This window comes from Lithobates pipiens, unplaced genomic scaffold (genome assembly GCF_037356315.1).
Source record: "Lithobates pipiens isolate NorthernLeopardFrog02 unplaced genomic scaffold, aLitPip1_a1.2 Scaffold_8, whole genome shotgun sequence".
Taxonomy (NCBI): Eukaryota; Metazoa; Chordata; class Amphibia; order Anura; family Ranidae; genus Lithobates; species Lithobates pipiens.
In genome coordinates this window covers 280543938-280558786 of record NW_027507903.1, presented here as the reverse complement: position 1 = coordinate 280558786, position 14849 = coordinate 280543938, and the positions used below count along the sequence as shown (strand labels likewise).

Sequence of the window (14849 nt, the reverse complement as noted above, 5' to 3'; positions counted from 1 at the left end):
GTAACGCACTCAGGCCTATGTACCGTAGCACCCTATACCAAGTTACCAGTCCTTATAAGAACTTTTGTGGACCAAGCAGGTTGTGTGTTAGTGATTAGCAGACTGTACGTCAGTCCCTATACCAATGAAGGACTGCTGCAGTATAGGGCAGCGGTCAGCAGTAGTGCACGGCAACCCTATGTATTGTGGACCGATAGCGGTCCTTACAGAACAGCAGACTGTAACGCACTCAGGCCTATGTACCGTAGCACCCTATACCAAGTTACCAGTCCTTATAAGAACTTTTGTGGACCAAGCAGGTTGTGTGTTAGTGATTAGCAGACTGTACGTCAGTCCCTATACCAATGAAGGACTGCTGCAGTATAGGGCAGCGGTCAGCAGTAGTGCACGGCAACCCTATGTATTGTGGACCGATAGCGGTCCTTACAGAACAGCAGACTGTAACGCACTCAGGCCTATGTACCGTAGCACCCTATACCAAGTTACCAGTCCTTATAAGAACTTTTGTGGACCAAGCAGGTTGTGTGTTAGTGATTAGCAGACTGTACGTCAGTCCCTATACCAATGAAGGACTGCTGCAGTATAGGGCAGCGGTCAGCAGTAGTGCACGGCAACCCTATGTATTGTGGACCGATAGCGGTCCTTACAGAACAGCAGACTGTACTGCACTCAGGCCTATGTACCGTAGCACCCTATACCAAGTTACCAGTCCTTATAAAAACTTTTGTGGACCAAGCAGGTTGTGTGTTAGTGTTTAGCAGACTGTGCGTCAGTCCCTATACCGCTGAAGGACTGCTGCAGTATAGGGCAGCGGTCAGCAGTAGTGCACGGCAACCCTATGTATTGTGGACCGATAGCGGTCCTTACAGAACAGCAGACTGTAACGCACTCAGGCCTATGTACCGTAGCACCCTATACCAAGTTACCAGTCCTTATAAGAACTTTTGTGGACCAAGCAGGTTGTGTGTTAGTGATTAGCAGACTGTACGTCAGTCCCTATACCAATGAAGGACTGCTGCAGTATAGGGCAGCGGTCAGCAGTAGTGCACGGCAACCCTATGTATTGTGGACCGATAGCGGTCCTTACAGAACAGCAGACTGTACTGCACTCAGGCCTATGTACCGTAGCACCCTATACCAAGTTACCAGTCCTTATAAGAACTTTTGTGGACCAAGCAGGTTGTGTATTAGTGTTTAGCAGACTGTGCGTCAGTCCCTATACCGCTGAAGGACTGCTGCAGTATAGGGCAGCGGTCAGCAGTAGTGCACGGCAACCCTATGTATTGTGGACCGATAGCGGTCCTTACAGAACAGCAGACTGTACCGCACCCAAGCCTATGTACCGTAGCACCCTAGACAGACCAAGTTACCAGTCCTGATAAAGAGCTTTGTGGAACAAGTGAGTTGTGAATGATTAGCAGACTGCAGCAGAAGGGCAGCAGTCAAGTATAATATTCTTTCTATATTTGGAAGAAAGAATATTATACGTGTACAAGCCTATTACCGTACCACTGATACCAGTCCTGAAAAGAACCTTTGTGGAACTAATAGTAACAGCAAGTCTTTAAAATTATCCTCACTGCCTGACACACTGCTTCCTGCCTGTCCCTATACAAATTGGCAAAAAAGAGTAGGCTGGAACGATTAGCTGGAACAGCTCTTTTGTGGACCTGATAGTAACAGCTAATGATGATGATGATGATGATGATGAAGAAAGACTAATCTGGCTGAGCTGTCCCTAAAATAGCAGCATACAGCGCTCTGTCCCTTTATCTAAACTGACAAAAGAAACTCAGGCTGCTGACCTAACACCTATACCAGTCCTGAAAAGAACTTTTGTGTACCAAATAGCTAGCGTTTTCTCTGTCCCTACTCCACACAGGATCCTTTCCCTACAGTGACAGAAGAAAGAATGTAAAATGGCCACCGGATCGGGTGTATTTATAGGTTAGGGGGAATGTCCAAGTGTCCATGAGCTGTCATGTCTCAATTGGTTGTCCTGTAACACATGATAAACGTGTCACGAAAGGTTAAAGTTCTTGTATACATTAAACACGTAAGTCCGCCGGGGCGAACGACGGAAAAAGGCGTTCGAACCCGCGGACGGCGAAAGTCGGAAATTCGCCGCGAAACGACCGCCGGGCGAACCGTTCGGCCATCACTACTCTGGAAAGCTCCTCAGTTTTATCATTGTAAGTGTGGATGCTTCATAAGCTTAGAAACCAGTGGTTGCTTGGAAAGTGAGGCTGGGTTCACACATACGCAATGTGGGATTCCTGTGTGAGTTCCCGCATCGCATGTCTCTCGCAGCTAGTTCACGCTGCCCTAAGCGAACCGCAGTGGGTGTCAATACAAGGTTAATGACACCCCCAGATCGGTTCGCAGATCGCAGTGCGAACTGTGAAATGGTGCAGGAATCAGGTCACATGGGTGTGAACACCCCAATGCGATCCGATTCCAGTGCAGAGCAAAACATGGGTCCTGCACCATTTTCTTCTGAATGCAGTGCGAATTCAGGCATATAATCTGTATGGCTGAATTCGCATTGCACAGACATCGCATGTTATCTGCAGTGCAAATCACATGCAATGTATGACATTGCAATAGTGTGAACTCAGCCTAAAGGATAATCTTTTTGCTCATTTTGGTTTCTCTGTCAACATATTAGTATGCAGCGCATATGACTGGCTTCCAGTTCTGCAACTTCCCTTCCCAGTCTGCTGCTGTGTAGGGGATTTCAATAAGTTGATAAAGGGTCTAAGGCTAGGTTCTCAACCTTCTAGTGTTGTGGCCCCTTGATAAAATTTCTCAAGTTGTGGGGACCCCTAACAGTAAAATTATTTTCATAGGGTGCGTTGTCAAGACAAGTAATTTGCGCCCCTAACCCACAGAACATTTAGTGCTCCCTGAGTCCCTTCCACTCGTACAGTATTAAAACCCCTTATGGTACATTTTAGGATGTACCACATTCTTTTTGTTCTCCTTTCTTTCCCTTTTATTTCTCTATATCCTAATTTGTTGTCTCCCACCCCTCTCTCTATCCATCTTTCTTGTAATTTCTCTTATTCTTTCTCTCCCTTTTTCTGTGTTCCTCCCCCTCTTTTTCTCTCCCTTCCATGTATTCTCTATTTTTATTCCTTCTCTTCCTCCTTTGTTGGGAAGGGAATGGAACATCCCAGGATTCGGGGACCCCTGACAAATCATCATTCTTCACCCGAGGGGGTCCCCGACCCCCAGGTTGAGAACCACTGGTCTAAGGAATATACACTAGCTGCATTTAAAAAAAAATCCATGTAATGATTTTTAACTTAAACCTGCATACTGCATTAATTTGTGTCTGGAATTCAGCTTTAGGTGAATTGTTTGAAGTGAAGCTCCATTTTTGTTATGTAATTTTATATACCTTGCAAGTTTAGTAAGTATGGCATTGGATGCTTGTAAATTTGTTCAATTGTAGACTCTCAAGAAAGTCGCTGAAGCAATCACACAAGAGGGAAATACGATATTTTTTTTTTTTTACTACTAACAATCCTTTATACTGGCTTTTGAAATTTACCAATGCAGAAACTTAGAAACTGGATGAATGGTTTAGCACTGGAAAACACTTTTTGAATGATAAATAGTGCATTTTATATACAACTATATAGATCAGACCAAAACGAGGGACAAATAAAAAGGAAAGGGGGGCAGAGGGACTTTGTTCCAAATCATTAACAGTCCCTCAAAATTGGGGACAGTTGGGAGCTATGTAGGTTAAGTTGATCCAGGGATTATCTGATTGTCTCTTAAGGGACCAGAAAGGATTTTTCTCAGCTGGAGCAAATTGGATCATTCTTTAGGTTGGGTTCATACTAGTGCGAATTGAATGCGATTTCAATTCACATGACAGGAGATTGTGACGACGCTCTATGGAGTCGGTTCACATATCTCTGGGGCTGCTGCTGAGCAGATTGCACAGGGGTTCTGTGCGTCTTTAGCTCCGTTTCCAGTATGAATTCAGGCAAAAATTTGGGCCTGATTCATTCCTGAAACGTAGAAGAGGGATGCGTCAGACCCCTGCTGCAAGCTGCATCCAGCATATGTGTGAACCCAGCCTTACTGTTTTTTTTTTGTTTTTTTTGCCTTCCTCTGGATCAACTGTGGATATAGGATTGTGTATACGGAAGTTTTCTGTTTGTGTGTGTGTGTGTGTGTTTTTTTTTTTTTTTTGGTTTTCTATTTTATGTGGGTTAAACTGGATGGACTGGTGTCTTTTTTCAACCAGACTAACTATGTAACTATGCAACTATATATTAGGGTGGCAGTATCAATTAGATTGTGATTATTGTTACAATTATTTTGCCATGGGACCAGATTTCCTTTGGGATTAAAAAATCAGGAGATATTTATTACCATTTACAATTAGAAGAAAGTCCAATTTGTCCTGAAAAAAAATGCACTATAATCAGGGGTCGAGTGCTGCGGGAATGCATGGGAACTGAGTTCCTGCATTTTTTCCTGTTTACATCCCTCCTACAGAACGTGGCTGCTATCAGTGGGGTGCCACAGATTGGGGGGTGTTTGGCTGGCGCTGCTCAGAGTTGCCCAAAATGCCGTATGTCCATGTGGGGAAAGCAGCTGGGCTGCTCCTTCACCCCACGCTGCTCATCCTGCCTATTCGGTTCAGCAGGCATGGCAGGGAGCTGAAACTACCCAGCTGCCCAATGATGACGTGAAGGGGGAAGGAGCTGCGATGGATCCCGATCCCATCACCTGTTGTCGCCTGCCAGACAGGGAAAAAGTAGGTGCTTACCGTGCAGCAGCCTCCCTGTGTGTCTAGATAGAAGGAGTAGCGGCATTTAGAAGAATTGATCTTTTCATATTCCCCCTTGCAACCGCTCAATGCCTGCTTCTCTTCCTCTCCCTCTTGCAGGCATTTAGCGGCTGCAGGAGGACTATGGAAAGATCAATTCCTCTAAATGCCACTGCTCCCGCCACTCCTCCTATCCAGCTCCAGATTCTGTTGCTGCCTCCCATGCTCTTTAGCTCCCCCAGTGTTCTCTGCCCCCTGTGCTCACCCAGTGCTTTCCAGTCCCCCCCCCCAGTGCTCTCCGCCCCCCGTGCCCCCCCCAGTGCTGTCCAGTTCTCCCTGGTGATTTTCAGTTCACCCCTGTGCTCCTTTTCCCCCTCAGTGCTCTCCAGTTCCCCCCAGTGCTCTCCGACTCCCCAATGATCTTTGACACCCCCGCGAGTTCTCACTGCCACCATGTGCCCCCCCAGTTCTATCCAGTTCCTCCCTAGTGCTATTCAGTTCCCCCAGTTATCTCCGTTCGCCCCCCAGTGCTCTTCAACCCCCCTCCCCCGGTGTTCACTGCCCCCCACAGTCTCCAATCCGCAGTGCTCTCTACCCCTATGCTCTCCAATCTCCAGTGCTCTCTACCCCCCATGCTCTCTAATCCTCAGTGCTCTCTACCTCCCATAGTGCTCTCCAGCTCCCCCAGTGCCCTTCGGCTCCTCCAGTGCTCTCCACCCCCCACGCTGTCCGATCCCCAGTGCTCTCCAGCCCCCCATGGTGCTCTCCAGCCCCCCCCCCCCCGCTCCAGTGCTCTCTGGCCCCCTAGTGCTCTTCTATCTTCTAGTATGTCTGCAGTCTCTGACCATCTCTTGTATCATGTTCTCAGTCTCTGACCATCTCTTGTATCCTGTTCTCAGTCTCTGACCATCTCTTGTATCATGTTCTCAGTCTCTGACCATCTCCTGTACTATGTCTGCAGTCTCTGGCCATCTCCTGTAGTATTTCTGCTGTCTCTGACCATCTCCTGTAGCATGTCCTCACTCTCTGACCATCTCCTGTATCATGTCTGAATTGTGAAAATGGATGAGGATGACTTTGGGTGGGGATGAGAGTTTCATTGTGGAGAGCCTCTTCGCTATGTAACTCTCATTACTACCCAGAGTCATCCTCATCCATTTTCACAATGCAACTTCATCATCCGAATCCCCACCCAGAATCATCCATCCCTCTCCACAATGTATCCCCACCCAGAATTATCTCCATCCCTCTCCACAATGTATCCCCACCGAGCATCATCCATCCCTCTCCACGGTGTATCCCCACCCCCACCCAGAATTATCTCCATCCCTCTCCACAATGTATCCCCATCTCCAGGGACAATCATCCATCCCTCTCCACAATGTATAACCCTCCCCAGGGAAAATCATCCATCCCTCTCCACAATGTTTTCCCATCCCCAGGGACAGTCATCCATCCCTCTCCACAATGTATCCCCATCCCCAGGGACAATCATCCATCCCTCTCCACAATGTATCCCCATCCCCAGGGACAAATAATCCATCCCTCTCCACAATGTATCCCCATCCCCAGGGACAATCATCCATCCCTCTCCACAATGTATCCCCATCCCCAGGGACAATTATCCATCCCTCTCCATAATGTATCCCCACCCCCACCCAGAATTATCTCCATCCCTCTCCACAATGTATCCCCCTCCCCAGGGACAATCATCCATCTCTCTCCACAATGTTTCCCCTTCCCCAGGGACAATTATCCATCCCTCTCCACAATGTATCCCCATCCCCAGGGACAATCATCCATCCCTCTCCACAATGTATCCCCAGGGACAATCGTCCATCCCTCTCCACAATGTATCCCCATCCCCAGGGACAATCATCCATCCTGGGGATGGGGATACATTATGGAGAGGGATTGAGATAATTCTGGGTGAGGGTGGGGAATACATGGTGGAGAGGGATGGATGATGCTGGGTAGGGAGACATTGTGGAGAGGGATGGAGATAATTCTGGGTGGGGGGTGGGGATACATTGTGGAGAGGTATGGATGATGCTGGGAGGGGATGGGGATATATAGTGGAAAGGGATGCAGATAATTCTGGGCGGGGATGGGGATGCATTTGTTTTTTGAGGTGGGGAGGGGGAATCTTGGGTAAGTTTCCACACTTTTTTCCACAGGACTTGACCCCTGAGTATAATCCACCTGAAAACACAAGTAATTGCAATATGTACAGTTTTATTAACATATGTCAAAGTTGCCAAATTGTGTTCAGGCATTAGGATTTGTTTTACCCTCCACCATAAAGGGGTAAATAATATGTATTCCACCATTCCACCAATAAGGTGGTTAAATCTAAAGGGGTATCAGTTCTGATGTCTAGTAAACTCCCTTGTACTTGTTTTACAATTTTGCTGGATACAGGAGGTCGGTTTGCATTTGTAAAAGGCCTCCTAAGTGGCGTGCGTGTGACGGCAACAATTTATGCGCCTAATGATCATCAGGAGATTTTTATTTGTCAAATATTGACCAAGTTATTCGACTTTAGAGAGGGTAATTGATTCTAGGGGGCGACATTAATGTTACACTGAACCCCAAAGTAGATACATCCTCGAGTTCATCCTCTATCCCTATAAGCACCCACAAGCGAATCACACAATCTATATATAATGCTCAGTTAATTGATGTATGGCGACTCCAACATTTTGGAGAAAGTGACTATTCATTTTACTCTTCTCCTCAAAAAACGTATTCGAGAATCGACTATTTTTTGATCGACCACGCTAATTTACATGCGGTTCGGGAAACCTCCATTGGGTCGATTACGCTGTCGGATCATGCTCCCATTTTACTTTCATACACTCTGTTGCAAGCTACCTCTCAGAAACCACGTGTATGGAAGTTAAATGAAAGCCTTCTTCAAAATTCAGAAATACTTTCAGAAATTAGAACTGCCTTTATACTTTCAGACGAATCAAATTCCAGAAAGTAGTCCGGGTATGGTCTGGGAGGCCCATAAAACAGTGATCAGAGGTGTTCTTATTAAACACGGATCCAGACTTAAAAAAGAGAGGGAGAAACAATTAAATTCTTTATTGACTAAGCTTCAAATGACTGAATCTCAGCATAACATGCACCTTCCCTTATTCTAGAACAGGAACTGACTACACTTTGCATTCAGATTAATGATTTATTAAGCTATAAAGCCAAAGCGGCCATACAGAGGCACAGGAAGATTAGTTATGAATATGGGGATAAATGTGGGAAAAATCTAGCCAGATGCATCAGAGAACTCCGACTTGAATCATATATACCTTATATTATGACTTCAAATGAGCAGAAGATCACCTTACCAAAGCAAATATCGAAAGCCTTTCGGGACTATGCATCTCTTTATAACTTACCTTTGACTAAGAGATCTCAAATCTAATGGATGAGTATGTCTACTCTTCTCAAATGCCCACAATACCATTGGAAATTAGAGCGGAACTAGATGTGCCAATAAATTTAAAGAAATTAGAGCTGGCAATAGGCTCTTTGGAGGGCCCAGGCACGCCATAATGACAGCAACACTCAGGCACCAGTATCCCACCTGTTAGACCCAGAGACATCTATTCATTATCAATCAATGGTATTCTGCATGTAACAGAATCCAGAGCAAGCTGTCCTGGGCACTGTCTCTGCTTGTCATCTCTGTGCTCTGCAGTCTTGTCAGCCTCACCTGGTGACATCTGTGTTGGTACTGACAGTTATCTTCCCGACCAATCATCTCAACATCTTCCTCTCGTCCAGGAGATCTCTCCCCCGCCCCCGCAAAGACAGTCATAAACCCATTAGACTCATACAGCTTGTCCAGCATCCTCACCTGCCCAGACTTCCCATTCATGCAGACCCCTCTTGTGCTGCTGCACGTGACATTCAACTGCCTCTGGATTGGTGCAGGGCCCAGCTTACTGACGGAGCCGCTACTTCTCCCTGCCCAAGATGACGGTCATACTGCTCTGATCTACAGCTCAGCAGCGCAGTGGAGGCTTGGGGGGTTTCATGCAGGGGGAAGCTTTTTTTGCTGCCCCCCCTCAAAGTAAAGTGCCGCCCCAGGCCTGGGCCTTGTTGGCCTAGACCAAAATACAGCGCTGGGCGGAATAGTGGAGGAAATGTGTCGAATAGAAACTCCACAAGTTGGCAAGCAATTTTGCTGTAGCAGACTGTCCTTTCCCTCATAATTTAGTTGTATGTATATCCCGTGGCTCTGTCGCATACCTTATAAAAATTTTTACCCAATTTGGCCCATTTACTAGGGATGTATTTCCAGTAATGATACTCTGTAACCGCGCTGCATGATCTGATTCAGTAAACTGATTTGGAGTCTACCTGCTGTTTATTGTATGTCTCAGAGCAAGTAGAGGGCAAAATTAAAAAAAGGTTTGCCCAGGGTCCAATCAGTATTAAAGATGGCCCTGCTCCTGGTCACTCTCTTTTTCTATCAACATGCTTCCTGTTAGCATATAAGCACTGGAGCACAACAAGCTGGCCCCTGGTGCTGCACTTCCCTCCCCAACTTGAGCTTTGCTGTATAGGGAATAGCAAGAGGTCAAATTCACGTATTTACACTAGTTCCTTTTAAAAAATACTTTTTTTCATTAACATATCTGCATCAACTGGGATTTTTTTCTGCCTGGAGTTCACCCTCTGGCTACACATTGTTGTAAGGGTGAGAATTACAAGAGGGGGTGAACAAAATTACAAATATTTGGGTGGGTAGCATAGTTCATCTAAATGTTTAAAATGTAACAGATTGGTTTAAATTTATTTAAATGTTATTGAATTTTGTATAAAAGTTACATCATTTACCTAAATAGCATTCCTGCATAATGAAATGACAGAGTATACTCACCCAGATGTCTGATGTGCCAGTTTGGAGTGATTGGGGAATATTTATCATGGAAAACGATAAGCATGGGAGGAGTAGCTACACCTCCTCCAACAGTACTGCTGTAGAGATTCTCCCTGAAAGAAAGCACAGTGTTGCTAATAAACTGTCTGGGGATTGATCTTTTTCATACTCACTACAGAGTATATTTATAAAGCAGTGAAATGAGACATTCACCAAACATTCACTGCATTGTATCTTCCTGGGACATGTGTTTTAAACAATTGTGATTGATTCACTTGCAGTAACAGTTTGGCAACTGTTAAAGTGGATGTAAATCCAATTTTCTTATCTTAATCTCCAAAGCCCTAAGTCCCGTGGCTTTCTCTTGCGCCGTTCTTCTGTTATCAGCATGATAACTTCTGACAAGTTCTCTGTCAACTGTGATAAAACCAGCTTGAATTTTGTGTCAGGGTGGGTGCTATAAATAGATTAGCAGAGAGCTGGTCTATTCACAGCACAGCTCTGCAAGTCTCTGCCAATGTGAAAAGGGGGTGTGTGCCTTTCCTCCAATCATCTGTCTCCCAGTGTAAGCAAATAACCCACACCCACAGGTGAATCAGGAAGAGAAAATTCTAACAGGACCTGTACTTTCTAAACAGTATATAAAGCTGAAGACTGCAGCTATACATAAAAACGTATGTAGGATGATTTGTTTCATCTCTGAGTATCAACTGAGGCTGTTCACTTCACTGGGTATATATGAGGGTTTACATCCACTTTAAATTTAAATGTAAATTGCAGCGCTATAAAAGAAACTGTCAAAATCCAAAATCAGTGTCGTGCATTTGCCATTTACCTACCATATCCTCAATAAATATAATAAAATAAATGTCCAGTCATAAACTTTTGCAGATTGACCAATCTCTATATCAAGAAATCGGTGATTAAAATGTCAACTTCTATGATGAACACTAAGCGCCACTAGATGTTCAAGTTGAAGACTCACCAGATAGTTGGACCTTGCATGTATAAAGGTCAATATTCATTTGTGTCAATAAAGAAAATGCAGGACTCCTATGTCATTTGGCTTCCCACCACTCTTGATCCATAAGGATAAAGGGTACCAGGGGTGGCCGCTATAATAGGGGCACCTCCTCCCTAATCGTTGCGCCCGGCCACTACTTTACATGTAGGGCACCAGATGCATGAAGTTTTTTTTTTTAAGCACATGATTAGAGTCTGGCTTCAAAAAGGGTGGGCTTGGGGCGCAGAGCACTGCACCCCGAGCCCGCCCACTTGTGTAACAATAGTGAATTAATATTCGAGAGGAGACGCAATTGTATTGACTGGCCAGGAGCAGAAGCAGGGAGGAAGCCGCCGAAGCTGCCCGTGACCTGGATGGGGTAAGTGCGGGGCTGGTGGGTGGATGGGCAAGTGGGGGGGGCTTGTTGGGTGAGTGACCAAGCGACAAGGGGGGGTGGGGGGTTTTCATTAATCGACTCACCAAACGGGGGGTGTCAGGTGCTTTGTCTGCCCCACCAAAAAAATGGAGCACCACCCGCCACTGAAGTTGCCAACAAAAAATAGAAGGAGGGGCTCCAAATGATGTCCATTAAAACATGCATTGCACTGTGTTGATAGTCCATTAAAACTAAATACACTGCCTTAACATAAGAATATGACACATAACACTTAAAGGGAAACTAAACTCAGGACACTGCGCCTATAAAGGCAGAGAGAGGATAAAGGACTAGTCACTTGTAATGCAAATGCAAAACTAGTAATAAAAATTGTCAGAAAAGATTAGTAGGGAAAAAAATGTCAGTGGCCTCCACCTGTAAAACCGTTCCTGTTTTGGAGGTTGTCTCATTGTTGCCCATCTATTGCACCTGTTGTTAATTTCATTAACACCAAAGCAGCTGAATCTGATTAACAACCCCCTCTGCTACTTAACTGACCAGATCAATATAACAGGAGTTAAATTGACTTGATGCTATACTCTGATAAAAAATGTTTATTTCATTTTTTTGAGCAGTGAATCTTAAATTTTGTTATTGACATGATATATATTAAAGCTCAACACTGGGAAACCTAAATATGATCCCCTGCAGTGGAGCCGTGCCTGCACTGCAATTATTGATTGCTCATTTAGTACTAGGGGACATAGAAAAGAAGATCTACTTATCTGGTCCTCTGCTCCTCTGCTCCTCCGCACTGATAGACCAATTCCCACAACATTTTCTTCTACATTCTCCGGTGGTCTAAGGTCCTGATGTCTTCAAGACCGATGCAGGATCCAATTATGTCCTAATGATGATGGACAGTCCAATCACATCGCAGGGGGGGGGGACTGTCTACCGGGGGGCAGAGGTTTGAGTAAGTGCTTCCCTAGACTAAAGGAGCAGGTAACCAGGGCCGGACTTACCATTGGGCTTGACTGGGCTCAAGCCCATGGGCCCCGCCCAATAGGGTGCCCCTGTGGACCCCGTTGAGATACATAGCCGAGTGTGCTCACAGTCATGCCCAGTCCCGCCCTATGATGGACATAACATAGGGACTAGGTGTGACTGTGAGCCGAGCCGAGTACACTCTGCTACACTCGGTTCTGCTCAGGACTGCGAGAGGACCCGAGAGCCGCAGAGAGGACCCGAAAGCCACCCAGATACACAGGACTCTGTATCTTGGTGTTGCCATTTTTAAACTCCAAGACTGCAATGACAAGGCTGCAAATGACACTGGACAAGGCTGCAGATGGACACTGATAAGGCTGCAATGATGGGCATTTAAATGTAAGTTTTTTCCTTAAACTTCTCTCCTAAAAGTTCTTTCCTTAAAATTCCCTCCTAAACTTGGGGTGCATGTTATACGCCAGCACGTGTTATACGCCGATAAATACGGTATTGTATAGAAGGTAGGCCCCCCGAAAGTGACTCAAGCCCAGGGGCCCCCACCACCCTAAGTCCTGCCCTGCAGGTAACCCATGCAGTGTGGGTACAGCCCCACTTCAAGGGATAATTTTCCAAGAGTTAAGGCTATTTGGCATGCGTTAGGTGACTTACTCCACATTTTTCTTCATCCATTTTTCCAGTTTCTTTGTGATGTGCTGTTGCCTCCACTCAGTCATGTTGGCTACAAATACTCCTGGGTTAAAGGAACAAGTGCTAGGGCTTATGCCCAGCTTCTGAATAGACTTCTTCCTGTAGTCTAGAAATCCCATTAAACTGTTCTGCAAGAGAAAACACATGACTAATGACCACTGTGCTTTGGCAAACGAACACCGTTTATGTTTTTATGTTTTGTTGGGTATCTTTGTCTAAACCCCAAAGTAGTTAAATCCTTCTGTTGCCCATGTACCTCGAGACCTATTGTTAAATCTCAACTTTGAGCAACTAATTCAAATGAAAAATTATAAAATGTTTAGGGCTTCGCCCTGCACTGAAAGTGTTAAAGGCATTTTGTAAAAAAGGTTTAACATAAATCAGTAAAATATGACACCTGTGAGTGGTAAATTGTTTGTGTCAATCCTCAAGGTACCACTTTTGCTGGACAGCTTGGTCTGGTAAAGAAGCGGCTGGATCACCAGGTGAAAAAAAAAAAACAGAAACAATTGGAGTCACCACATCTAGCAATTGGTAAGCTACAATGTATTACTTTTTTTTTGACAGGGGGGGGGGGGGGGGGGGATATTACTTTAAGGGAGTTTTGGATAGGTAAAATATCCACCACTCATATTAGCCTAACCTGCAGGTCTGAATTAAAAAGTTTATCATAGTGAGATTCAGAGAGCTGGAATCTGCCACAACTTTGGTTGCACTGCTGGATTGTACTGTAGGAAGACGCGCAAGACTAAAGCCTTAAACATGGCACTTTTAAAATAGGCTGAAACTATCATTGGATTGGTCAACGACAATGTTTAACAGTTATGGAATACATGACAGAAGGAGTTTTTCAACAGCAGAAGGAATGCACTATTAACAGGATCGTAGAGGAAGAAAATGCATTAGATCCTTTTAAAGAACTGTGAATTTTGGACATTGTCCTAGTACCTGTATTCCTATTTTCATGGCAATTTCTCGTAGTGATGGTAAGTCACAATCATCAGAAAATGCAGCAACATGCCCCCTTGATAATTCTGTGTCATAAAGTTCTTGAATATCACCTGTGAACGATGAAAACAAAAATGGTCGAGTAAATTTAACCACTTCCCACCCAGGCCAAGTCTGACATTTCTCTCCTACATGTAAAATTCATATTTTTTTGCTAGACAATTCCATAGAACCCCCCAAACATTATATATATGTTTTTTTTAGCGAAGACATAGAGAATACAATGGCGGTCATTGCAACTTTTTATCTCACACGGTATTTGCGCAGCAATTTTTCGAACACTTTTTTGGGGGAAAAAACTGTTTCATGCTTTACAAAAAAACAAAACATTAAAGTTAGCCCAATTTTTTTGCATAATGTGAAAGATGAAGTTATGCCGAGTAAATAGATTCATAACATGTCATGCTTCAAATTTGCACACGCTCGTGGAATGGCACCAAACTTCGGTACTTAAAAAACCTCATAGGCAATGCTTTAACATGTTTTACTTGTTATATATTTTGAGTTACAGAGGAGGTCTAGGGCTGTAATTGTTGCTCTCGCTCTAACGTTCGCAGCAATACCTCACACAGGGGCGGATCCAGGGGGGGGGCAACGGGTCAATTGCCCCCTCCGAGAATACCGCCAGCTGATGACAGAACGGCCGGTTCCGCGGGTCCAATCGCGGCCGGTTCCGCGGGTACCCGCGGGCCGGTTCCGCGGGTCCAATCGCGGCCGGTTCCGCGGGTACCCGCGGCCGGTTCCGCGGCTCCAATCGCGGCCGGTTCCGCGGGTACCCGCGGGCCGGTTCCGCGGGTCCAATCGCGGCCGGTTCCGCGGGTACCCGCGCGTCCGGTTCCGCGGGTACCCGCGCTGAGTGGACGGGTGAGGGGGGGGCAGCTGGGCGGCTTAGGAGGGCTGCTGGCCAATCAGGAAGCCAGCAGGCAGGGGAGCAGGGAGATGACATCATCTCTCACTGCCCTGCATCCGTCCAGTTCCGCCCTCACTGTGTAGGAAGCTGTGTGCAGCAGAGAGATTGCATCATCTCTCTGCTGCCTATGTTCACTCTGTAACCCAACAAAAGACCACCAGTAGGTGACAA

General features: G+C 45.6%; 1 protein-coding gene across 1 annotated transcript in view; it reads right to left on the bottom strand.

Moving 5' to 3' along the window:
* The window catches only part of GLT8D2 (glycosyltransferase 8 domain containing 2), a 72427-nt gene that overhangs the window by 14758 nt on the left and 42820 nt on the right, over positions 1-14849 (bottom strand). Inside the window, exons 8-10 of the mRNA XM_077472123.1 lie at positions 13709-13821; positions 12722-12888; positions 9684-9796 (exon numbers count right to left, since the gene is read on the bottom strand). Of these exons, the coding sequence (XP_077328249.1) occupies positions 9684-9796; positions 12722-12888; positions 13709-13821 (393 nt within the window). The remainder of the gene's footprint in view (positions 1-9683; positions 9797-12721; positions 12889-13708; positions 13822-14849) is intronic.